Consider the following 25,623-nt stretch of genomic DNA (forward strand, 5'->3'; position numbering starts at 1 on the left):
CTTTTTAATGTATTGCTGAGTTTGGTTTGCTAATGTTTTGTTGAGGGTTTTTGCATTTAAGTTCAGCAGGGATACTGGCCCTTTTTTTATTTTTTAATTTTGAGGCTTGGTATTCTTCTTTGAATGTTTGGTAGAATTCACCAATGAACTTGTCTGGTCCTGGTTCTTTGTTGGGAGGTTTTTGAATACTGATTCAATCTCCTTACTAATAACATGTCTATTTCATTGTGGTTTTGATTTGCACTTTCCTGATGATCAGTAATGTTAAGTGCTTTTTCATGTATCTGTTGATCATTTCAATGTTTTCTTTGGAAAAATGTCTATTCAGGTGCTTGGCCATTAAAAAAAATTTTTTTTTAATGTTTATTTTTGAGAGAGACAGAATGCGAGTGGGTTAGGGGCAGAGAGAGAGGAAGACACAGAATTAGTAGAAGCAGGCTCCAGGCTCCGAGCTTTCAGCACAGAGGCCGTCGCAGGGCTCGAGCTCCCGAATCACAAGATCATGACCTGAGCTGAAGTTGGATGCTTAACTGACTGAGCCACCCAGGTGTCCCATTTTTTTGTCTTTTTGATACTAGCCATTCAGGCAGATGTAAGGTGATATTTCATTGTGATTTTTGGTTTGCATTTCCCTGATGATTAGTGATGTTGAGCATCTTTTCATATGTCTGTTGCCGTCCTTATGTCTTCTTTGGAGAAAAATCTATTCAGGTCCTTTGCCTGTTTTTAACTGGATTATTTGGTTTTTCTTCATGTTGAGTTATGTTCTTTATATATTTTGGATATTAATCCCTTCCAGGATACATCATTTGCAAATACCTTATCCTATTCAGTAGGTTGCTTTTTAGTTGTGTTGACAGTTGCCTTCACTGTGCAAAAGTTTTTTATTTTGATGTAGTCCCAATGGTTTATTTTTGCTTTCATTTCCCTTGCTTTGGGAGACCTATCTAGAAAAATGAGAAGGCTGATGCCAAAGAGATTACTGTGTGTGTTTTCTTCTAGGACTTTTATGGTTTCAGGTCTCACATTCAGGTCTTTAATCCATTTGGAGTTTTTGTGTATGGTGTAAGAAAGTGGTCTAGTTTTGTTCTTTTGCATGTGGCTGTCCAGTTTTCCAGCACCATTTATTGAAGAGACTTTTTTAACCCATTGTATATTCTTGCCTCCTTTGGCATGGATTTTTTTTTAACTAAAATTTTTTTAGGTTTATTTATTTATGAGAGTGTGCACATGTGCACACAGCAGGGAAGGGGGAGAGAGAGAGAGAGAGACCCAGAATGCAAAGCAGGCTCCAGGATCTGAGCTGTCAGCACAGAGCCTGACATGGGACTTGAACTTGGAAACCACAAGATCATGACCTGAGAAGAAGTCGGATGCTTAACAGACTGAGCCACCCAGGCACCCAGCACAGATTAATTGACCATATAACCATGTGCTTATTTCCAGACTCTCTAGTTTGTTCCATTGATTTCTGCATCTGTTTTTGTGCCAGTACCATACTGTTTTGATTATTATAGCTTTTGTAGCTTTTATCTTGAAATCTGGATTATGATACCTCCAGTTTTGTTCTTCTTTTTCAGGATTGCTTTGGCTGTTTGGGATCTTCTGTGGTTCCATATAAATTTCAGTGTTATTTGTTCTGGTTCTGTGAAACATGCTATTGGTATATGATGGGATTGAATTGAATCTGTAGATTGCTTTGGGTAGTATGGACATTTTAACATTACTTGTTTTTCCCATCCATGAACAGAGAATATCTTTCCATTTGTGTCATCTTCAATTTCTTTTAATCAGTGTTTTATAGTCTTCAGAGTACAGGTCTTTTACCTCCTTGGTTAAGTTTATTTCTAGGTATTTTATTGTTCTTGGCACAACTGTCAGTGGAACTGTTTTTCTTATTTCTTGTTCTGCTACTTCATTATTAGTTCAATATATATAAACCAGTTGTGTTTCTATAATTTGATATCCTAAAATTTTCCTGAATTCATTTGTTACTTCTAAGAGTTTTTTGGTGGAATCTTGGATTTTCTATGTATAGTATCATGTCATCTGCAAATATCATGTGCCTTACCAATTGGATTCCTTTTATTTCTTGTCTGATTGCTGTGACTAGAATTTCCAGTACTATGTTGAACAAAAGTGGTGAGAGAGGACATCTTTGACTTGCTCTTGACCTTAGAGAGAAAGCTCTGTTTTTCACCAGTGAGTATGTTACTGTGGGTTTGTCATATGTGGCCTTTATTATGTTGAAATATGTTCTCTCTAAACCCACTTGGTTGAGAGTTTTTATCATGAACAGATGATGAATTCTGTGAAATCTTTTTCTGCATCTATTGAGATGATGATATGATTGTTATCCTTCATTTTGTTAATGTGGTGTACTATGTTGATTGATTTGCAGATACTGAGCCATATCTATATCCCTGGGATAAACCCCACTTGATCATGGTAAATGATCCTTTTACTATATTGTGGATTCTGTTCGGTAATATTTTGTTGAGGATTTTTGCATCTATGTTCATCATGGATATTAGCCTGTAGCTTTTGTTTGTTTTGTTGTTTTTCTTTGTTTTTTGTTTTTGTTTTTGGTGTGAGGATGGGGGTAGCATCTTTGTCTGATTTTTTTTTTTTTTTTTTTTATATCCACGTAATGCTGGACTCATAGAATGTACTTGGATATTTGGAAACTTCCCATCTGCTACCTTTTGGAATAGGTTGAAAAGAATAGATACGAAGTCTTGTTTAAATGTTTGGTAGAATTTACCTGTGAATCCATCTGGTCCTGGAATTCGGTTTGATGGAAGTATTTTGATCATCAATTCAATTTCATTACTAGTAATTGGTCTGTTCATATTTTCTATTTTTTCCTGATTAGTTCTGTAAGATTGTATATTTCTAGAAATTTATCCATTTCTTCTAGGTTGCCCAATTTGTTGGCCTATAATTTTTCATACTAGTCTCTTACCTTTGTATTTCTGTGGTGTTTGTTGCTACTTCTCTTGTATGTTTGGTATTATTTAAGTCCTCCATTTATTTTTCTTCTTTTTTGTTTTTTTAATGTTTACTTACTCTTAGAGAGAGAGAGAGAGAGAGAGAGAGAGAGAGAGAGAGAACAAACAGGGAAGGGGCAGAGAGAGGGAGACACAGAATTCAAAGCAGGCTCCAGGCTCCAAGCTGTTAGCACAGAGCCAGATGTGGGGCTCGAACTCACCAACCACAAGATCATGACCTGAGCTGAAGTCAGAAGCTCTACCAACTGAGCCACTCAGGCACCCCATCCATCTTTATCTTGAGTCTGGCTAAAGGTTTATCAATTTTATTTTTGTAAACAACTTGTACATGGTTTCATTGATGTTTTCTATTTTTATTCGTCTTAATGATTTCCTTTCAGACCTTTATTATTTCCTTCTTTCTACTAACTTTGGCTTTGTTCTTCTTTTCTAGTTCCTTTAGGTGTAAGGAAATTTGAGACTTTTCTTGTTTCTCTAGGTAGGCCTATATTGCTATAAATTTCCCTCTTAGAACTGCTTTTGCTGCATCCTACAATTTTTGAACTATTGTGTTCCCACTAGTTATTTTTGACAGCCTTTGTATTCTTAGAAAATACAAAAAAGCTTAAGTGATCTTTCAAAAGGAATCTTTAAAGATGCTCTCAATGTATTTTACTACCTGTTTTGACTCCTCCTCATTTTAGATCCTCATTGTGAGTGAGTATTCCCAGGTAGGTGAGAAAATCTTTAAAAAACTGCCCTGTGTCTATGTCCTTATACTGTTATCTGTGGGGAAAAAAACCTGATGGCTTTGTTTCTAAAGACCCTAACTTCATGTATTTACACACACCGTATGTGTGATTATCTAGTTCTGCCTGTTGTTTAATGAGACTAAGAACAATCTTATTTCAGGGTCAAAGTGCAGCCAAGTTAGTACTACTTGAAAAGCAGAATTTAGAGACTTTCACATTGGAAGTTGATGTCAAAATAAAACTACTGCACTTAATTAGGTTCTAACACTATGCCCTGCTGCTTCTCTCTCTCTCTCTCTCAAGATACCACTTTTGTCCTTTCCTAGTAGATAGATCTCCTTTAAAATAAAACTTTACCCTGTTTTTTCTAGAAAGCCAACTAATAGAACTAAACTCTACCTATATTGGTCTTCTCCATCTTTCCCAGAGTGACATGCATCTTCTATACTCTTTGGGTTCAAGTTAAAGTGTCAAAACCGCTCTATCTCATCCCAATACCCAACTGCCTCCTGGTCTCCATTAGGATTAGGTTTGGCTGCATGTGACCACAAAATCAAAATTAAAATGGTTTAAACAAATTAAAAGTGTATTCCTTTTATGTAAAGATGTTCCAGAGATTTTTAAAATAAATTTCTCAATCTTAATTTTCAGTATGTTTAATATGAATATAACCCACATAAACAAAACTTTCTGGAGTCTTCAATAATTTATTTCTTAATTGAAGTAAAAGTGGTAGAATATTACATTAGTTTCAGGTGTATAGTACAACAGCTCATTATTTGTATACATTTCAAATTATTTCCATTATAAGTCCAGGTAATGTCCATCACCATTTATAGTTAAAAACTTTGCTTCTTGTGATGAGAAGTTTTAAGATCTACTCTTGTGGCAAATTTCAAATACACAGTGGTGTATTAACTATAGTCACATTGCTGTGATTACATTTCCAAGTGTTACATATTTTATTACTGGAAGTTTGTACCTTTTGGCCCCCAAACCCTGCCTCTAGAAACCACCAATCTGTTCTCTGTATTTATGAGCTTTGTTTCTGTTTTTTTGGATTGCACATATAAATTAAATCATATGGTTTGTATTTCTCTGTCAGACTTAATTCATTTAGCATAACGCCCTTAAAGTCCATCTATATTGTTACAAATGGCAAGATTTCCTCTTTTATGGCTGAATAACCACTGCAGATGGATTCAATTCAGGCCTCACATGACAACTACATCAATCTGAGAGATCAGCTCTTTCCAGCAATCCACTCTTCCACCTGTAGGATGAGGCCCTCACCTTTGTGGTTCAAAATAGCTGCTAGATCTCCAGCCATCATCTTTACTCCAGATAGTAGGAACAAAGAAGTCACCAAAAAGGTGTCCCCTTTAAGACCTCATCCCAGACTTCTCACATATCAGTGGCCAAAACTTAGCCATATGGTCACACCCAGCTACTGAAAAAGCTAGTCTGAAATTTGGGTGATACCCTGAATGGCTTAATGTCAATGTTCTTATTTTAAGGAAGATGTGAGAAAGGGCTAATTCAAGGCAACTATTTGTTCTGCCTTTCCTTCCCAAAAAGACACAGCCTATGAAAAGACAGCCTTACCCTTTGGGAAGTTGACCAAAGTTTAGTATGACTGAATTGTTGTGGGGCAGAGGTACATTGAGCAAGAGTGGGGAGTTAGGTTCTGAACATGTAGGTCTTGTATATAGACCATCTTAAAGAATGGAGACTTGAGTTTGAGGTTATTGGGAGACACTGAAAGACTTTAAACAAGAATGTGATGTTCAATTTTGTTTTAGTGTGGCCTACAATTTTGTTTTAGAACTTCTTTTGGAGGCTCTGTGGAGTACAGGTTGGAATGGGATAACTTGAAGTTCCTAGTGGCCTTGACAAGTGCAGTTTTGGTGAAATGATGGGGACAGACATCTGACAGGAAAGCAATCCCAAATCTTAGCCTTTCATATCCTTTATCTCTTCATTTCTCCTGATCTTTTCCTCTCCCCACTTTATGACCCTTATGTGTACTACGTCAGGAATCCTTTTAACATCCCACTCTTTGACCATCCTTTTTTTCCTTCTACTAATCTACTGTAGCACTGTCCCTTCAAAAAATCTTTACTCCTAGAGAGGGAGGGAGGCAAATCATAAGAGACTCTTAAATACGTAACAAACTGAGGATTGAGGTGGAGATGAGGGGAGGGCGGGGGAGAGGGGAAAATGGGTGATGGGCATTGAGGAGGGCCTTTGTTGGGATGAGGACTGGGTGTTGAATCACAAGAATCTACCCCCAAAACCAAGAGCACACTGTATGTTAGCCAACTTGATAATAAATTACATTTTTAAAATGATTTAAAAAAAACAGTAACTGTACCGGATCTGTAATGGAAACTGTTTAGCTATATGTGGAGTTTTCCTCTGTAGTTCAATACACTTTAACAATTAAAAAAAAAAAAAAAGCTTTACTCCCAAACACTGACGCTACTACTTGGCAGCATATGGCAACCACTCACCCACATCCATCTCCTGTCTCCATTGCCCTCTTCACCTAGCTTAGATTCTGTGCTCCCTCCCTAAACTTCTATCCTGGACATACCTTCAATCTCCTTGCCTTTTTGTCCCTTTATCATGACCACTTTATCTGTTATTTCCTCCTTTTTTTACTTTAACTCACTTTTCTGATCTCCATTAGACTCAAGTTTGATACTTAAGTGTCTTCTATCTTAAAAACAAGTCTTCTCTGTGGGTCATATCTACCTCCTTTTACAACCCAACTTCTCAAAAGAATTGCTATCTAATTAAACTTCACCACCTCCCCTGGACTCTTGTCAGTTATATGGAAATGGAAGTCGTCAAGAATAATGACAGGAATAGCTGTCTACAAAATATTGATCCAGGTGTTAAACTCTGTAATAAATGGGAGTAAAAGAGGGTAGTAGCCTAATGGTTAGTAGCTGGGACTCTTGTACAATCTTACAAAGGATGATTGTAACCATCAAATTACAACAAGTCACTGACACCAGAGTGAGGAGCTTGAAGTTAGACTTACATTAGTTAAGGAAGATAATGTGACGTCTGTTATACAGGAGAATTATGGAGCAAACCACATGTATGTGTGTGTATATGTATACACACATGTATGCATATGCTGTCATTTACATAAAATTGTGTGAATATGTGCGTATGTGTACATATGTAAGCACAAAATTATGTCTGAAAGAGTTCAACAAAATTTATTTTCATTTAAATTCACGTTAGTTAACATACTGTATACTATTGGTTTCAGAGTAGAATTTAGTGATTCATCATTTACACATAACACCCAGTGTTCATCCCAACAAGTGCCCTTTTTTAATGCCCACAACCCATTTAGCCCATTGCCCCACCCGACACCCCTTCAGAAAACCTCACTTCTCTATATGTAAGAGTCTCTTAATTGTTTTCCTCCCTGTTTTTTGTTCTTAATGTTTATTTTTGAAAGCGAGAGAGCCAGAGAATCCTAAGCAGGCTCCACGCTGTCAGCACATGGCACTGTATCTCACAAACCATGAGATCATGACCTGAGCCAAAAATCAAGAGTTAGACACTTAACTGACTGAGCCACTCAGGTGCCCCATTCCCTCTGTGTTTTATCTTTTTTTAAAAAATTTTTAAATGTTTATTTTATTTTTGAGATGGAGAGAGAAACAGAACATACATAGGCAAGTGGCAGAGAGAAGGAGAGACACAGAATCCAAAGCAGGCTCCAGGCTCTGAGCTGTCAGCATAGAGCCCGATGCAGGGGCTTGAACTCACCAACCACAAACCACGAGATTATGATCTGAGCCAAAGTCAAAAGCCCAACCAACTGAGCCACCCAGGCACCCCTCTCTGTTTTTATCTTATTTTTCCTTCCACTATTTTCATCTGTTTTTAAATTCCACATATGAGAGAGTTCACCAAAATATTAATCGTGGCTTCTACTGGGTGTTAGGATTTGGGATAATGTTTACTTCATAGTGCTTTAAAAAATTTTTTTTCAGAATATTCTTTAAAAATATGTGTAGTCTTTAATGTTTGAATTTAAGAAGTTGCAAAATTATTTTTCATTTTGGTAGGAAATTTTAAGGAATTGTTCTGAAGTGGCCTTGGTTCTTGCATAACTTCATTTTAAAGTACATGTCTAATGAGAAGAATAGAAATAAAAAAAGAGTGGATGGGAAGAGACTGTCTTGTATCATGAGATTGCTAGGTTCAAACAGGTGGTGACAATTTATTGTAGGAAGACTTTTAAATCCCATCCAGGCACAAACCTTGAGGCAGAGGCTGACCCCATTGCATGCACTCAGAGCAGAAACCAACTTGTGCGTTTTTGCTTTTACCAGAAAAGTTAGAATGTTGGAATTTGTTGAATAGCAACGATTAAACAATTGTAACATTACATGTGATAATTTAAGCCCAGCATCTCTATCCAAAAAAATTCACTAGAAATTTGCCCTTTTTTCCTTTCCTTTTTTTTCTTTTTCTTTTTTTAAAGAAAGAGTGGTATTTAACTTGTTACACTGTCTTAGAAGCCACTAATGTCAGTGTCATGAGTTTGTATTACTTTTTGTCAGAATTAATAGATTGTGATTTATGGGCCTGGACAGGAAATGTATTCTTTCAACTGCTGGAATATAGCACTTGATTTTTATCATGCTGGAAGATGAGTTTTTCTTAAATTACCTGGAAATTTTTCTACAACTTCTTACTATTTTTTAAAATTATGGTACTTAAAATTTTTTTTAATGTTTGTTTAATTTTGAGAGAGAGAGAGAGAGAGAGAGAGAGATCACAACCAGGAGAGGGGCAGAGAGACAGAGGGAGAGACAGAATCTGAAGCAGGCTCCAGGCTCTGAGTGGTCAGCACAGAGCCTGACCTGGGGCTCAAACTGAATAACTATGTGATCATGACCTGAGCTGAAGTTGGATGCTTAACTGACTGAGCCACCCAGGTGCTCCAAATTTTGGTCCTGTAATAAACAATAAAGAGAAGACTGAGAAGGGCACCATAAATCCTATACATACAACAGTAGGGATACTTAGTCTCCTGTGAGTGCAGTGCCATTACAGGATGACAATCTGAGAAATCTATACACTTTTCCACCCATATAATGAATATTAATTGAGCACCAATTTTTTTTTTCAGGCATTGACTTGGGAACTGGGAATACCATGGTAAATAAGGCACTAGTTCTTATCTTAAAAGGTCTTAGTCTAATGGAGATGAGACAAGGCAGTAGGCAATTACACAGAGTGTTACTATTTTACCTGGGAATGTGGAAGGTGCTTATGAGCACATAGGAGGGGCTCCTACACCAGTCCTTGAGACTAAGGGAAAATATTTTGAAAAACTTCAACAGAATTTCTTTTATGCATGGTCTTAATACAAAATTTAAGCCTTCTTCATATATATATGTATAATGTGTGTGTATGTGTATATATGTACATATACATGTGTGTGTGTATATATATATATATATATAATGATGTAAATTTTTTTCCTGTTATTTTGAGAGAAAGACTGTGGGGATGGACAGAAAGAGAGGGAGAAGGAGAATCTCAAGCAGGCTCTGCCCTGTCAGCACAGAGCCAAATGCGGGGCTAAATGATGTTAGGCTTGATCTCAAAACTGTGAGATCATGACATGAGCTGAAATCAAGCTTCAGATGAACTGATTGAGCCACCCAGACTCATTGGTTTTTATATTTTTGAAAAGACTTTTAACTTTTGCCTTCCTGGTCAATATTTTAAATAAGTTGTTACAGGATTGTCCTGTTTAAGTAGGTTATGGTAGGTGGTATTTCTTACACCCACTGTGACTTGGGTGGACACTCTGATGGAGCTATATGTGATATCTGGAGAAAATGTAGGAATTGGGACAAAGGAGTGGGGGCAGGGAACAAGGACAAAAGGTAGGAATAACAGGAATAGTGAACAATTACATTTGTCACCAGGTGGCATTTAAAATGGTACTTATCTGGGTGCGTGGGTAGGCTCAGTTGATGAAGCATCCAACTCTTCGTTTAGGCTCAGGTCATGATCTCATGGTTTGTGGGTTCGAGCCCCACGTGGGGTTCTGCCCTGACCGTGAGGAGCCTGCTTGGGTTCTCTCTCTTTCCCTCTCTCTCCTTGGGTAAGCCAGCCAGGTGCCCCTGAAATTCTACCTTTTAAAGCTGTTTTTATCTACTGTCTGCATATCTTTAGCCTAATTTTCCTTCACTGTCTGCTGTAACCCCTGATATAGGAGAGTATTCTGTCTCACGCAGTAGCCTCTGCGGCTTGTACCGTACCCCAAGACCCTGACTCTTGCTATCCATAGTTGACTGACCAGGCAAGGCTCTTTCCATGACCTAATCAGATTTTTAAAGAATTTGAAATTGTGACTTGGAAGTAATGATTGGATTCTACTTGGAATTTGAATAAGGACATGATGGAAAGCAGGAAAACACTGCTGCTGCCTCCCCCCCCCCCCCCCCCCCCCACTGGTGCAGGGAGAAAAGCAAAGAGAGACCATGTGATGAGAGATAGATAGGGATAGAGATGGGGGCGGGGTGGTAGGGGAGAATACCAAAGGTCTTTAGTGAAGTGTGTCTATATTTTCTGCCCTTGGGTTCCATTAAACAAATTTGATTCCTTATAGTAAATCCCCTTTAAATTAAACTAGCTGCAACAAGTTTGTTTCTTTGAGTCACATTCTTCCTAGGGTAGCAGGAGAGTACAAGCATTTGTAGACATGGATAAAGTGTGTTTTCTACCTGCCATAAATGGCTTCTAGTCAGTTTCCTCTTCTCTACCATTGGAATACTATCTACTGTTCAGAGTTGCTATGAGGTTAACTTTAAAGGCCTACTATCACATTTAGATTTCTTTTTGTTAAACATTTTTTCAATGTTTATTTATTTTTCACAGATAGAGACACAGTGCGAGCAGGGGAGGGACAGAGAGAGAGACGGTGACACAGAGTCTGAAGCAGGTTCTAGGCTTTGACCTGTCAGCACGGAGCCTGATGCGTGGCTTGAACTCATGGACCACAAGATTGTGACCTGAGCCCAAGTCAGACACTTAACCTACTAAGCCACCCAGGTGCCCTCACATTTAGTGTATGTTATACATGGAAACATTTTATTTGGAAATAATTGCAAACTTAAAGAAGGTTGCAAGAGTATTACAAATACTTGCATAACCTTTCCCCATTTTTTAAAAAACATTTGGCTTCATTACTTTATTGTGTGTGTGCGTGCACACGTGTGCGTGTATGTAATTTTGTTTCTGAATCACTTGTGAATAAGTTGCATACATTATGGTTCTTTATCCCTAAAAAACTTCATTGTATATTTCCTTACAATAGTCTTACATAAACACATTAATTATCAATGTCATTAAATTTTTAACATTGATAAAATACTACACTACACCATCCATAATCCCATTTTTTTCCCTTGGTTTCTCCATTATAAAATTATAACCTAGGAGTAGGTATTGCATTTAGTTGTCATGTGTGTTTGGTCTCCTTTAATGTAGAACATTTCTGCAGGCTTTTCCCCTTTTTCTTTCTTTCTTTCTTCTTTCTTTCTTTCTTTCTTTCTTTCTTTCTTTCTTTCTTCTTTTTCTGCTTTTTTAACATTGACATTTTTCTAGGATAATCCCTATTGTCCATAGCATTGCAATACTGGATAACATCTTAGTGCCTGGGACTGGGTTGGTGCCTGCTTGAGATCTTGAAGACAGACAAAATTCCAAACAGGAAAGAAAAATATTTGGTAAATGCTTATCTGGGCTATAAGGACTGTTCAGATTTTTACTTTGCCTTCACTAGTAAAGCATATCTCATGCATTTAGAATTAAATACTTTTAACATGAAGGTATCCAGCTTTATTTTACATGGTTGCCTCCTTTTTTTCTTTTTTCCTTAAGTAAGCTCTACACCCAATGTGGGGTTTGAACTCATGACCCCGAGATGAAGAGTCCAATGCTCTATTGACTGAGTCAGCCAGGCACCCCAGTTGCCTACTTTTTTTTTTTTTTTTTTTACGTTAATTCATTTTCGAGAGACCAAGAGAGCCATGAGTGGGGGAGGGGCAGAGAGAGAGAGACCTAGAATCAGAAGCAGGCTTCAGGCTCTGAGCTGTCAGCACAGAGCCCGACCTGGGGCTCGAACCCACGAACCTTGAGATCATGACCTGCGCTGGTGAGATGCTTAACTGGGCCACCCAGGCACCATCCCCGCAACAGTTGACTACTCTTTAGTTGGCATTTCACTGTTTCAGTTTTATGGTTTGCCTTTGTGGAGTTTTAATTTTTTTTTTTAAAGATGTTCACTTGTTTAAATTATTTTCCCGGATTTATAAATGAGGCAAAAACCAAACACTAAATAAAAACCACTTTTGTGACTTATGTCCTATTTTACCTAATTTAAATTTAACTTTTTAATCAACAGATAATTTATATAATTTAGGTTAAAATTCTGATCCTTTGACTAAAATCTAACCATTTTATTGGACACCAAGTAAATATCAGAAAACATGACTTTTTGAATGCAAGATGAATGAGACTGCAAACAGGTTACACTAATCTCAATGAAGCACATACACAATTACCTTTAATAGAATAGGTGAAGAACCTTCCCCAGTCTACATTAAAATACCTGAAGATGTTGGGGCGCCTGGGTGGCTCAGTCCGTTAAGTGTCTGACTTCGGCTCAGGTCATGTTCTTATAGCCTGTGAGTTTGAGCCCGTCAGGCTCTGCGCTGACCACTCAGAGCCTGGAGCCTGCTTCAGATGCTGTGTCCCCCCTCTCTCTGCCCCTGCTTGGCTCGTGTTTTCTCTCAAAAATAAACATTAAAAAAAATTAAATACCTGAAGATGTTAACCTTCCTTATCCTAGTGCCCATAGTATTGAATCTACCAACAAAGTGTAACCATCTTCTACATGGATACATTTTTCCTAACTTTTTGTGTGTATAAATACTCTACCCCCATCAGATCATACAGTAAGCCAGGAATGATTTAGATTTTTCTTTATAGTATGCATTTGATGGAGGTAGAAATTGATACAAGTGTTGCTGCAACATATTAATATAGACAAATCTGGGCCTTAAGTCCTGAGTGCCCTATTTAGCTGGCTGTGTGACCTTGAGTAAGTCACAAGTTTCAATTTACTCATCTGTAAAGAATAATAGCTCTTGCCTCATAAAGGCAGTATGTGGCTGATATGAAAGCTTTGAGGGGCACCTGGGTGACTCAGCTGGTTAAGCATCCAGCTTTTGATTTCAGCTCAGGTTGTGATCTCACCATTGTGAGATCAAGCCCCACATTGGGCTCTGCACTGGGCATGGAGCGTGCTTGTGATTCTCCCTCCCTTTCTCTGTCTTCTCCCCTGCATGCTCTTGCTCTGTCAAATAAGTAAAAGCTTGAAAAGTAAATAAAACAAGGCTTGTGAGATGGGTCTGGTTTGGCCACCATTTTGCTTCTACATTTCAGTATTCAGCTAGTGCCTCAATGTTCAGGTTAACTTTTATGACTATACTTGCATATATCTAACCAGTCACGAGCAGCTCAACTAAGAAAGTTTGAGTCATCCATAAAGATGGAAAAGTGAAACCAAGCCACTTCGGAAGCACCCACAATCTCAAGTAGGGCCTCGCCTGAGGTTAAGTCAGGATTCTAGAAGTAAATTATGAACCATACTACAGGGTACAGAGACCCCAACCTGGCTGGTCCAGAAGTCCTCAATTCTATGACAGAAATGGAGTCCCAACGCTCAGATCTTCTTAAAATGCAGAATATGAAGAATATGGTGTTAGGTCTGGAGTGGGTACTGAGACTCTGCATTTGTAGAATGTGTTTAGTGCAGTATTTTTGATGCTTTTACTCTAAGGACCAATGGTAAACACATGGACACTTTAAAAGTTCAGGATGTATACAAAACAGCCATGTTTGCAAAATTATTTATTTACATCTTAAGCTCACATTAAAACCTTCCTAAGATAGAATGGCTAAGATGAAATATACAAAGTTGATATCAACACATACACAATTTTATTTCAAAAAGTTATCCTGTGGATGGCTTTTGATGAACTTGTTTTTTTTTTCCTCCACAAAACCAGTGTTCCCTTAAATCATGGTGTGAAAGTGTCTTCTCATGTTAAATCATTCAAAAAAGCTGAGAAATAAAGAGCTAACTTTTATTATTAAACAGCTATCCATATGCCATGCAGTGTTTTCTGTTTTAGTCTATGAGATGTTCAAATAGGCCCTAACATGATATAATAAGTTTTAAATATGGAATACTTTGGTTATTAGGTTTTGACTTGGCTTTTGGCCGAAATTGTCTCTCATTCCACTGAGTCATTATAGGTAATCCATTCAAAACAAGACTTGCTCAATACTCTTACAAAGCACTTAGTCGTGCCTGGATTGGGAATACCTTTTAAGATGCTGACAAAAACAACACATTTCTTTTTTTTTTTTTTCTTCACTCAAGAAAAAAACCCACAAAAAATCATTCCTACATGTCAAAGTTGACCATAAAGTAGACTTTTTATTCATTCTTCCAGCAAAAAAAAAGTTCATCATAACAATACCTGACCTGGGTATTTGTACATTATTGAAACACTAGACCTGTAAGACCTCCTTTGATACCCTAAAAACTCATGATTTTGTGATCTATTTATGTAAAATATGCTTGAGATTAAATACATAAGCAATGCATTTGAAGCTCCTGGGAAGGATTCACATTTAAAATAGTTTTTAAAATCTGGGTTTTAAAAGAGTTTTAGAAAAATAAAATACTGTGATCAGTTCTACCCCTCCCTCTCTACTTTTCTCCCCTCACAACTTGAGCTTAAGAGTTCAGGCTCTAAGAAGCATAAGAAAGCAAAAATAGAACAATGTAGGCTTTGTTACACACATTTTCGTCTCAGTTAACATATCACAAAGGCAAACCTGATTTTCTTTCCTTGAAATGAAGATTCCATCTTCTGAAACTAACATAAATAACTGTTCAGAAATACAAAGAAAGTTTAACCAGTGCTTTTAATAAACAAGTGGCTAAATGCCTATAAAATAACGTGCTATTATAAATTGCCAGCTAAATTCCCACTCTAGTCTACAAAAATAAACTGCACAAATGTGAAAATTTAAGGTACCTATTTCTCATGTTGGTCTTGCAATTTTATAAGTGCAGTAAAGCAAGAAATGAATAAGCACCTAGATATTGACTGAGTCAACTTTCATTTGAGCAGCATTTTGATTTTTGGATAAAGGGGATTCTGAATGTTTTCTAAAACTTTCCAGAAAGTCCTATTTACATGCATTGTACAGCATTTTATATACATGTAAATACACATTGATGAGAAATTAACCTATGCTTTTCATAACGTAAAAAATACAACACATGTGATCATATGCTAAAGCCGTAATTTGAGTAATTTGCTTGTTCAGTTTTGATAGCAGTAACCTTAACTTGAATCATATTACATAAATATACCACAGATGCATAGTTTATTTATGACCTTAGTAGTCTAGGTCTATCCACAGATTTCAGTGAAAAAGATTCTCTGTTAAAGCCTATGCCATACAAGTAGTTGGGGTTACTAGTAATGTTTGTACTGGGGAAGAAAGATTAAGGAAGGCGTGATAGCAGACATCAAATGTTTTGAAGGATAACTAAAGGGAAGAATTAAAATTAGTTATTTTTCCAGGGGGGTATTCATGACTTTCTGATAAGAGCTGTCCAGACATGAAAAGGTCTGTTTCATGAATGTGAATTCCAGTCCCACAAATGGCCATGCCTTGTCAGAGCTCTGGTAGTGAGGACTCCGGTGCTGGCAGTAGGTTGTCAGGTGGGACTAATAGATGGTTAGGCCACAAACCTATCTAAAGTTGCTTGATGCAAATTTTGTTAAAAAATTTTTTTTGTTTATTAGAGCGCGAGTGCTTGCGCGCACAAGTCGGGGAAGGGCAGAGAGAGGGGAAGAATCCCAAGCAGGCCCATGCTGTCAGGGCAGAGCCCCACGAGGGGCTCCATCCCATGAACTGTGAGATCATGACCTGAGTCAAGATCAAGAGTTGGATGCTTAACCCACTGAGCCACCCAGGTGCCCAAAGATTTTGTTAACTCTATATGACCTCTTAGGCGGTTTGCATCATCTTTTGTTGCTGCCCATAAAGCAGTATGTGATTTTGCTGTTATTTGTCTTGTAAATTGATGGGCTTGGCCTTCCAGGAATGTATCAGAGTGAATTTTTCTCATCTAATTGCTGTCCTACAAAAACAAATAGCTAGTTAAGATGAGCTTTGTTAGTGTCTTACACATAGTAAGTCCTCCACCAATGCCTGACTAGCTGAAGTGGGCTAGAAGCAAAGATTTTATTTGGGGAAAATAAAAGTTACCTATTCTAAAATGTTGACTGTTCTAGAAAGTTCTGGTCTTGCGACTGAATGGAAAATCCTATTTGGCATTCCTTTACCTCAGAATGCATGCCAGTGCTTATCAGAGTTAAGAAATTCTTATGATCAGATTTGAGGTGTTAGGTTAAAATTTCCATACTTCCTATTCCTCTGTTAAACAAATAATAACTTCAAGTTAGGTTTTTAATGCTAAAATCAATGTTTTTTCCAAAAGAGTAAATTCAGTAAAAATGTAAAACTAAAAATCCTATGGCTCTAAATCTAAGACAAATAAGGTCACATGGCTTATGCATTTCAGATTCTTAAAGAGGCCCTACAGTGTTTCAGGAAGACCATTTAAAATATTGTTCCCTGAGTTCTTGAAGCAACCCTAAAAGTAAGTTGATGAACTCCAAGACTGTAGAGAGAGAGAAAACCACATGGTTTGCTTAACTCTCTTCTAAGAGTAACTGTTGAAAGTGGTTTGTGTTCAGTGCTTTCCTTATAGCTCAAATGCTATAAGAATGTGGCTTTATCCATTTCTTAGAAGATAAGCTCCCCAAATGAAACTTGTCAGAAGGAAAAAAAATGCTTAAAGACAGTTGGGTTTTTTAAAGCAAGTACAGTTTTAACCTTAGTTAACAGTGCAGTTGAGTAAATCAGTTTTTAGTATCCATAATCCATCAGGAGTGGTAATACTGCCATAGGTGTTAGAAGGTCAAGTACATGGGCTCTGGCTCTTCTGTCCTCCGTGGTTATTGAGCTCAGGGTCTCTCACTAAAGAGCCAAAATTATTGGAAACAGAATGACTTCTCCATATTTAAATGTGTAAGAAGACAGACATTTGGTTTTCAAATAAAGATCAAAACAAACTCATCAGATCTAAAACTTAAAATACCTGGAATTTACACAAACATTTGTACATAATATTGTTTTGTTTTGTCTTTTAACTTATTCACAACTGGGGGTTTTAAGATTCTTGCATTGTGTTCATATACCCACCTTTTTGGTGGCTATCAGGGTATGTCTTTAAAATTCAAAACTGGGGAATAATTTAAACAGTGAAATATGTGACTATTTGCAGCTTCCATTAGAGTCTCTTTAGAAAAACTAATTACAGTGAATGGAGAGTACAGTTCTGTTGCTGGCAGTTTTAGGTTGAGCTGAACTTTAAACCAGTAAAGGTTTAAAAAAAAAAAAAAGGTTGAGAGAACCTACTGAAATGTTCCATCCATTTCAGTAAAGTGCACAAATGAGTGTATCCTTTGGCTTGGCTATGACCTCAAGGGAGGTGTAGAAGTCAGTGGTGCTGGTGCCAGATTCCTGACTATATTACTGAGGCTGGCAATCTTCTCTTCTAGGAGGTAATTTTTCTTTTCTGCTGTTTTTTGTCGCTGTTCAGTCATTTCCAGAGCTCTCAACAACTGGGCATTTTCAACATACAAATCCTTCACCATCGCATCTGCTTTAGTATTCTTGCACAGCTAGAAACAGAAACCAGAAACATTTTGACGCCATTTCTGTAACTGTCTTAAGTTTAAGGTCTGACATTAGGACAGTTGTTCATAAAGGCAAATGACTTATATTATATTCTTTTATTTAACAATACAGGTTTAACATCAGACGTGGCATCAGGGATACAGGCAGAGCACATCCACTTTTTCCAAGCTGTTTCTTTGCATAAAGTTTGTAGAAGCCACTAATAAAAGAACAGATTGATATTTGAAAGCTCAAAAAATGAAAGCTTTTGTTTCCCACCTAAGTAAATTAGGTGTTACTGCTTTTTCTTTCTCTAAAAATAGCAAAATACTTTCATAACTTCTGAGGTTTAGGGTGTGAACTTTAACTCTGTTCTTAACAGATGCTTGAGTTTCCTTCCCATTCATAGCTATAACCTACTGATTATTTTAAAATTTGGTTCATGTATTATAATACAGAGGTAAGATCTGGGCAGCTCCTTTTCCTTAACTCTTCCTCTTTTACATAGAACTTGTCAGAAGATAGACTTTAATTTTTATGGTTAAAATATATAGTCAAGGGATGGGAAAACTTGTCAGTGGCCTTGCGATAATTTTATTTTGGTTCCTATTATATGTATTCCAACCCTCCCTTCCCTCATTACACCTCATTTTACAGGCACTTTTAACCAGGGCATCTAAAAGTATAGAGGTTTCAGGGGGAAAAAGAACAACGGAGAGTGGCTAATTTATTAGCATTGCAAAGGGCAATGATAAAGACGATAACACCTGAAGCCTGGAATCTAGATGACGGGCAAGTGTAACATACTAACCTACTCTATTGAGTTGTTCTAAGGAAACATTCATCCCTTCTTCTCTCCCTTCCTTCCTGCCGTTGACAAAACACTCCTGGCTCTTCATCCTAAGACCCTCTACTGCCCACTCCTCCCTATTTCTCCCGTTTCTTCTCCTACTCCTCTCAGGACACTATGATCTGTTAATGCCAAAATATTTGTAGATGTCCACACACCATATGTTGTAACTGCATGATGTTCCCGTAGCCTAGAATGCCCTTCTCACACTTCTTCACCTGTTCAAATCTTACTCAGCTGTCAATACTTGAAGAGGCCTTCAGGAAACTTTCTTTAAACCATGGAGTTAGATCAAGTATTCTTCCCTGTGTTCCCCTCTGCTGAAAATAGAGTGGATCGGATTTTCTTTGTTTAAAATTACCACCTTGCCAAATGCTTAATACCTTGTATGTGAACTACGCTCCCCATTGGCAGGATTTTGTTCACTGTCATATCTCTAGCACTGAGAAAAGGACTTGGCATGTAGTAACTATGTTTTGAATAAGTGAATGATCACAGGGTTGAATAAATGCTTATTGTGTAAGACTTTCTTTCCATTTTGTGATTAAGATATTGGGAAAAGAAAAGTTGCTGTCTAATTCTCCATTAAGACCTTCTCTTGGTATTATTATTCTTAAGTTTTATGTGTCTAGAAAACCAGGTGGGACGATTTCTGCCCCCACCTCCCCAGGTCTTAATCTCAGTTTCCAAAGTAGCTATAAATCTTTACTATAGAGTGGTCCTTTTTTGCATGTCTCTTCAGTGGTTACACAAACACTTTCTAAACCCAGGCCACACCTGCCACCAGCAGGTCAGGGTCCCTATTCTAATTCAGAGCACAGCCTTTTGGGGTCTGGATATAGCCAGAAGACTTTTAGAAGTCGTCATAGCCGTCGCAAACAGCAAAGCTAAAATTCCATTTATTATCTCCCCATTTTTTACCAACATAAATTTTCTAGTTATTTAAATAGAATGTTTACTGGCAAATAAAAAAAATCTACAAAAGTTAAATTTGAGCCACGGAACTTCATTAGGAATGCATTAGGTCCAGATGAGTCTCTTAGCAAATGTACATTTTTAAAATTGTGGACAAACAGGCCTTAGGAGAGCTCTGGAAAAATAATGTAGAATACAGATTTCATATTTTTGGAGTGGTAGGGGGGACAGTGAATCCTAAGTCCTGCTATACGTTTGTAGTAGAATTTGCCTTTATTTGACAACAAAAATTAACACGTTAATGGCAATAAAGGAATGTAAAACTGGAGTTAAAAGTGGAATGTGGGGTGGGTGGGTGGAGAGGACCCGGGAGGCTCACTTGTTCTTTGAGCTGATTCACTTTATCCTGAAGAAGCCTTTTCACCAGTTTCAATTTCTGTTCAACTTCCATCATCCGTTCTTCCATGACAGTTACCAGTTGTTCCTGGTTTCCCTGAAGGGAAGAAAAAAATGTGTTGTCATTTGAAAAATATGCCATACCGAAAAGAAAGCCCTAGTAATTTATTTTTCCCACAAGATGCCTAGAGAAAGGACAGTAAATATGTGCCTTTGTAACGGGAGGGGTGGATTTCTGATGAAATGGGGGCTCTGAACACTGCATGGGTTGCACACTAGAAAAGTAATCCTATCAGAGAATCAAAGATTAAAAAAAAAAATCTTACCTGTGTTACTATCTTCCCCTGAGATAAAGCAAAATTCTTAAAACCCGTATTTTAGTACCTGTGTGCACTTCTTCTAGTAAAATAGTTTTCAATGGTAAATTAAAAATAAGGTCATCAACCTTCCATCTGTGACTTGGGCCTTGGCAATACTGTGGGTCTCCCAAGACCAAAACAAAACTGAGTTTATTCAGGATCACTTAGCATTTCCAGTCAGCTTGCAATTTGCGTGTCCATTTTTCCTGTGTAAAATGGCTGATTACTGTGAGGGTGTTACTGTTCCTTTCTTTATAATAACCGGCTTCTTCCTGCCAGTTATTGTTGTCATCTGTTTCCCAATTTGACTTGCCACTGTGAAGCAAACATCTGGATTGGAGGCTGGGTTTATCATAAAAAAAACTTAAGAATCTCCCCACAAACAACTCATAGATAAAACGAGAGGGCAGAAACAGCCAGGGCTTCTCTTCTCTTCACACAACAGTGATAGGTTAAGGAGTTATGTGGGTTTTGAAGAGAGTGTGAGTGCAGCCAGCTGCCCTCCCCGCAGGTCACGAAAATGTCCATGTAAGGAATTTCAGGTTTTTAAAGGTTCTTCAAGCATTAAGCAAAACTCAGGTGTTAATGGCTGATGGTATAACCCCTTTTAAAAGCATGGAGAATGACCAAACGTGAACTGGAAGCCAATGTTTGGATAAAGCAACAGCATTTATTGAGCTATAAACAACTAAACCATGTGATTAGTTTGAAGACAACTGTAGTAGGTCAAAGTCTAATGCAGGAAGTTAATTTCAAGAAAGAAGCTTTGAGAACATTTAGCTTTAAAAAAAAAAAACCTGTATTTTAAAAGATAGAATGGCTTTTTAAAGGTCAAACGTAAATGGAAGATGCCTGATTTCTACTTGCTTTAAAAAACAAAACAAAACATAACATATAACTCGAAGAACATGGAGCATGGCCAGAGTGAGGAAAGAGGAAAAACAAAGGCAGTCATATATTTAAAATTTATTTTATTGTTTCATCAAAATTTTTCTTTTTCCTGTCAAAAAAGCATGATACATCTTATACAAAACAGTATAAATAACCCAAATTTTCTTCCAATTCCATATATAAAAGTAGTACCTCTTATTAAAAATAGTTACAGCATATGGAATGAGAAAATATATAGAATACATCCTTTCAAGAATCTCAAGTCCACATTCTTTAAATGGTATAAATAAAATGATTTGTAACAAGCTGAAATTTGTGAATTTGATTCACAAACTGTCATTTCTACGTTAATAAATAAGAGACCTAATACTGCAAAGGCTTAATAATAATAATATAACTTAAAAGAGCACTTGATTCCAAAATGTTTTCCAGCTTATGTCTCTGTGTGTGTGGGGGGGGGGGGGGTAGCGTGTGCATCTGAGTAGCTGCCATGGTAAGAAATGTCATCAATAGCAGCCCAGTTTTCACAGGTGCCCAATCCTTCTGTAGGAATCTGCATGCACTGCTCGCTGCTCCGGTAGCAAGGCCTAGAGAAAGAAGGCAAGTGGTATACTTCACCCCATGTCAGGATCATGTTTGGGGAGGAGTCTAAATTCACACATCTATAATGCAAACGATCTTTAAAAGCACACACATTAACACTACAATGCAAGCAAAGCAACACAGAGGCAGAAGAAACCACATCACACACAGAGGCGACGTGCAGATTCTAATAATGTTCTGTAATCTTAAAATTAGTGTCAGCTCAGGGGCCAGAAACAGGAGAGCCTGCAGTGGTATTCTAGAGACAACAATAAGCAGTCCACTCTGCCATCTGGCTGGAGAAAAAAGTTTGTTTTTTTTTTTTTTTAGTACAAAAACCTCAACAGTCTTTGCAGCGCCTAGGTGGCTCCGTTGGTTGGGCGTCCGACTTTGGCTCAGATCATGATCTTGCAATCTGTGAGTTCAAGCCCCACGTCAGGCTCTGTGCTGACAGCTCAGAGCCTGGAACCTGCTTCAGAGTCTGTGTCTCCCTCTGTCTCTGTACCTCCCCTGCTCATACTCTCTCTCTCTCAAAAATAAACATTAGAAAAAAATTAGGCAAAAACTGTGCTAAGGTTTTTTTAATCTTATCCTGAAGTAATTGGAGTAAAAGGATATTTTTTTATTTTTAAACATTGGCAGGTGGGTCGGAAGAACATGTTTTGAAAACAGGGTGAATGAGAAAGCAATGGATACAATGTCTGTTAAAAACTGAGGTCAAGGTTTTATAACTCAATTCTGTAATGAATTACTGAAGTATCTTCGACAGCCCATCTACACAATTTTAATATTTGGAAACTGAAGCGGAATAGAGGAAGCTTCCAAAAACGTGGATTTTTAAAGCACAAAAGACAAAACTAATTGTAACCTTTTGTTTGAAAGGGCAGATGACAGAGGATATAATGACAAACCATAGATATATACTACGAGAAGAGGAAGACAGAACTGCTCCACTGTGTAATTGTAGTGCTAATTTGACTTTGCAAAGCCACTTTGAGACAATTAGGGAAAAGGAGTTGGGGAAATTCCTTATTAAATGTCCACTGAGAGACAGAAGATGAGCATCCAAACCAGAAAGGATTCATTTAAAATTATACAAATGAAGGAGTAATTTTAATTTTATTGGTTCTGAATAAACAAAATTGACAAGCAAAGCTGGACTATGAATGAAGCACTTAAGAGAACTATTTGAAAACCCAGCTTGTATCAGATTGTGTCTGTAACAAGCTAGGATGATTCTAACTCAAAGGGAAGGGGAAAAAGATGTTGATTTTCTGAAAGAGTTTTTGAAACTAGATCATTTTAAAAAACATAGTTGACATTTTTCCTTTATGTCACTGACTCCACAAAGTCCCCACTTGTGAATTCTATGGAATTCAGCAGGTTGTACCCCTCAGGTACAGGAAAACCTAGGGGGCTGTGTTAGTACTGCGTATCCTAGAGGTGCACTTGAATTCTGTAATATTTCTGGCATCGGACAAATGTCAAGTCAAAAACTGTTAGGTCAGCTGTACACTGTGCTTAAGTGATCCTGATCCTTCGTCATGGATTACGAATGTGCAAAGGAGACCCAGAACACTTCAGCACCCAGCTTAGAAGCTGAGAGCTCAAAAGCATCACTGCAAAAAACCAAACCCAAACAACACTGCAGTTCCGTGGGTCTGTAAACACAGGTAAGGTGGGACTCTTCAACAGACACATAAGTTCTTAATCTCCACCTCTGAACGGGTAGAACTTCCCAATAAACCAGTCAAATTAGGTGATCTGAGTTTACTGTGAGGGAAAACAGAGCCTCGTACCTGCGGCGTGTTGGTTTCGGAGGTCCTGTTTTCAAGTTCCTCCTGCAGGCACTGGTTTATCCTTTCTGCCTGCAGCAGCTGCTGTTGAAGCTGCAGAAACTGCTCCCTGGGCACCGTCGGACAGGCTTGCTGCTGGTGCAGCTGGAGATCCCACGTGGGAGGGGATGGGCTAAACATCACAGTGGACCTCAGGTGCTGCATCTGGAGGACAGAGGCGGAGCCCTGGTCAGCCGCAGTGCCTTCAAGCACAGAGCTGCCCTTGCAAATGTCAAGCAGAGGGAACGAAGCTGATGAATTCATTAATGGCCTCTCAGACCCACTGATCACTTGAACACAGGACAGTACGTGACTTGAGTAAGAAGTGAATAATGGGAAGGGTCATTTTCCTTAGGAGACAATATAGTTAAGAAGTAGGATTTCTTAAAAGTTTTAGACTTAAAAGATGTACTTCCTCACTCATGATGGAGCTACATGATATAAGTCATGTGTCTGAATTCTACTTCATTGTTTCTGGCACTAGAACTTTTAAGTATGCCTGTTTAAGAAAACAGCAGGGCACCTGGGTGGCTCAGTCGGTTAAGCATCCGACTTCGGCTCAGGTCATGATCTCACAGTCCATGAGTTTGAGCCCCACGTCAGGCTCTGTGCTGACAGCTCAGAGCCTGGAGCCTGCTTTGGATTCTGTGTCTCCCTCTCTGCGCTGCTCATGTTCTCTCTCTGTCTCAAAAATAAAAGCATTAAAAAATAAAAATAAAGACACAAGTTGGGGTAAGCAAAGGGGAGAAAGTGGTTCAGCTTTAGGGTTTTGCCACTTTACTTACCATTCATAAAGACTCTTAAAAGCAAATGTTCAATGACTATTTTCCAGGTTAGCAACTGAGTCAAAGAAACTCCTATCCAAAATTATTTTAACCTATTCTGTCAATGTTCAACTCTTAAATGGCACTGTAAGATAAGCAATTCGGGGACAGAGGGTGATATAGAAATACTTGTTCAAGACCGTAAGACAATGATGTGTGTATCACATGCCGAAGTTGGGGAGAGGAAAAGGAAGAATGCACACTGCATGTGGCCAGTGAAGCATGGCACTCCACATCTGTCGATACATTCAGCGGACTGAGGACTCAACAGAAGGCATGCAATGAAGACGACCAAGTACCAAACTCAAGAAGAAGCACCTCAAGGCTTCTGAGAGGGGAAATAGGCCCTCTAAGACACGACTATAACTAAACATTTACCATGAAACTTCAGAGCCACTATCCATTTCCTTCAAGCTAAAGTTCTGAGGTGGGAGATGACCCGTTTTGAAATATTTCTAGTTACAGATTTAGAAAACCCACCATTTTATTTTCAGGAATAAAGAATAGGGAGAGTTATGATCCCATAATTTTCTATCAGCAGGATGAGTTTCTTCACATATATCTTTACATACTGAGGAAAATCCTGGCCTAAATGTAAACAGACATATGCCACAGTTAAAGCAAACTGAAAATGAATACTGGCTCTTACCTAAATATGTATTAACTGTTACAGTCAGTAGAAATGATTACATGAACAGGGAGTCTAATGAGAGGTCTCCATGCTATGAAATTGATTGAAAGAGAATGTTCTACCTTCACACACTATCTCAGGCAGAGAACTGCACCCTTCTCTGCTAGTTCCAACCACAGAGTTCTAGGTACAGGTTAGCCACAGACAAAACAAAAACAAAAGAAAATTACAGGAGTCATAAAGAGAGGAAGAAAAGTATGAGTTACAAAAAGAGAACAGTTAAAACTGGGTATATTATATACCTGAATAGGTGTGCTCAAGTCAGAAAGAACTTACAAAAACACCAACATTTACATTTCTCCGTGTACAAACTTTAAAATATCTTATGACTCTGATCCTGCAACTGCACTGTGAGTTTGGGAACTTACCACCTTTTCCTCCACCTACCCCACTACAATTATTTAGAAGATTCCAGGTCCAGCATGGGTGGATCTGATGTTAAATACTTGGTTTTACAGTTTATATTCTGCATCTCCAAATGGCAATTTTCTCGTTTGAGCGTTTGAAAACTGTTGGCTACCGGAGGTACCCAGTGGACTTGAGAAGTGTTGATATGGACTGGAACCCCTTTTTTGAATGTTCAAAATGAACTGTTTATAGAACACCGCCTCATGCAGTTCAAAGAGCCCCAGAGTGTGACTCAGATTC

At 38.0% G+C, this 25,623-nt stretch overlaps 1 protein-coding gene and 1 long non-coding RNA gene across 16 annotated transcripts in view; one reads left to right on the forward strand and one right to left on the reverse strand.

Annotated features, from left to right (window-relative positions):
- Nucleotides 1-25,623, forward strand: part of LOC106981951 (uncharacterized) — a 76,057-nt gene that overhangs the window by 16,692 nt on the left and 33,742 nt on the right. The window lies entirely within an intron of this gene.
- NIN (ninein) overlaps nucleotides 13,695-25,623 on the reverse strand; it is a 98,485-nt gene continuing 86,556 nt past the window's right edge. For 6 of the 12 annotated variants that reach the window (XM_027065687.2, XM_027065693.2, XM_027065692.2 and 3 more), the window contains 3 exons: nucleotides 23,425-23,625; nucleotides 19,777-19,890; nucleotides 13,695-17,637 (listed from right to left, as the gene is read on the reverse strand). In XM_027065687.2, the coding sequence (XP_026921488.2) occupies nucleotides 17,428-17,637; nucleotides 19,777-19,890; nucleotides 23,425-23,625 (525 nt within the window). In that variant the 3' untranslated portion in view covers nucleotides 13,695-17,427. Of the gene's footprint in view, nucleotides 17,638-17,667; nucleotides 19,891-21,106; nucleotides 21,631-23,424; nucleotides 23,626-25,037; nucleotides 25,099-25,623 lie in introns of those variants that run through there. The other 6 variants (XM_027065697.2, XM_053224445.1, XM_027065696.2 and 3 more) reach the window with 3 other exon arrangements.

Source organism: Acinonyx jubatus, chromosome B3, assembly GCF_027475565.1.
Source record: "Acinonyx jubatus isolate Ajub_Pintada_27869175 chromosome B3, VMU_Ajub_asm_v1.0, whole genome shotgun sequence".
NCBI lineage: Eukaryota > Metazoa > Chordata > Mammalia > Carnivora > Felidae > Acinonyx > Acinonyx jubatus.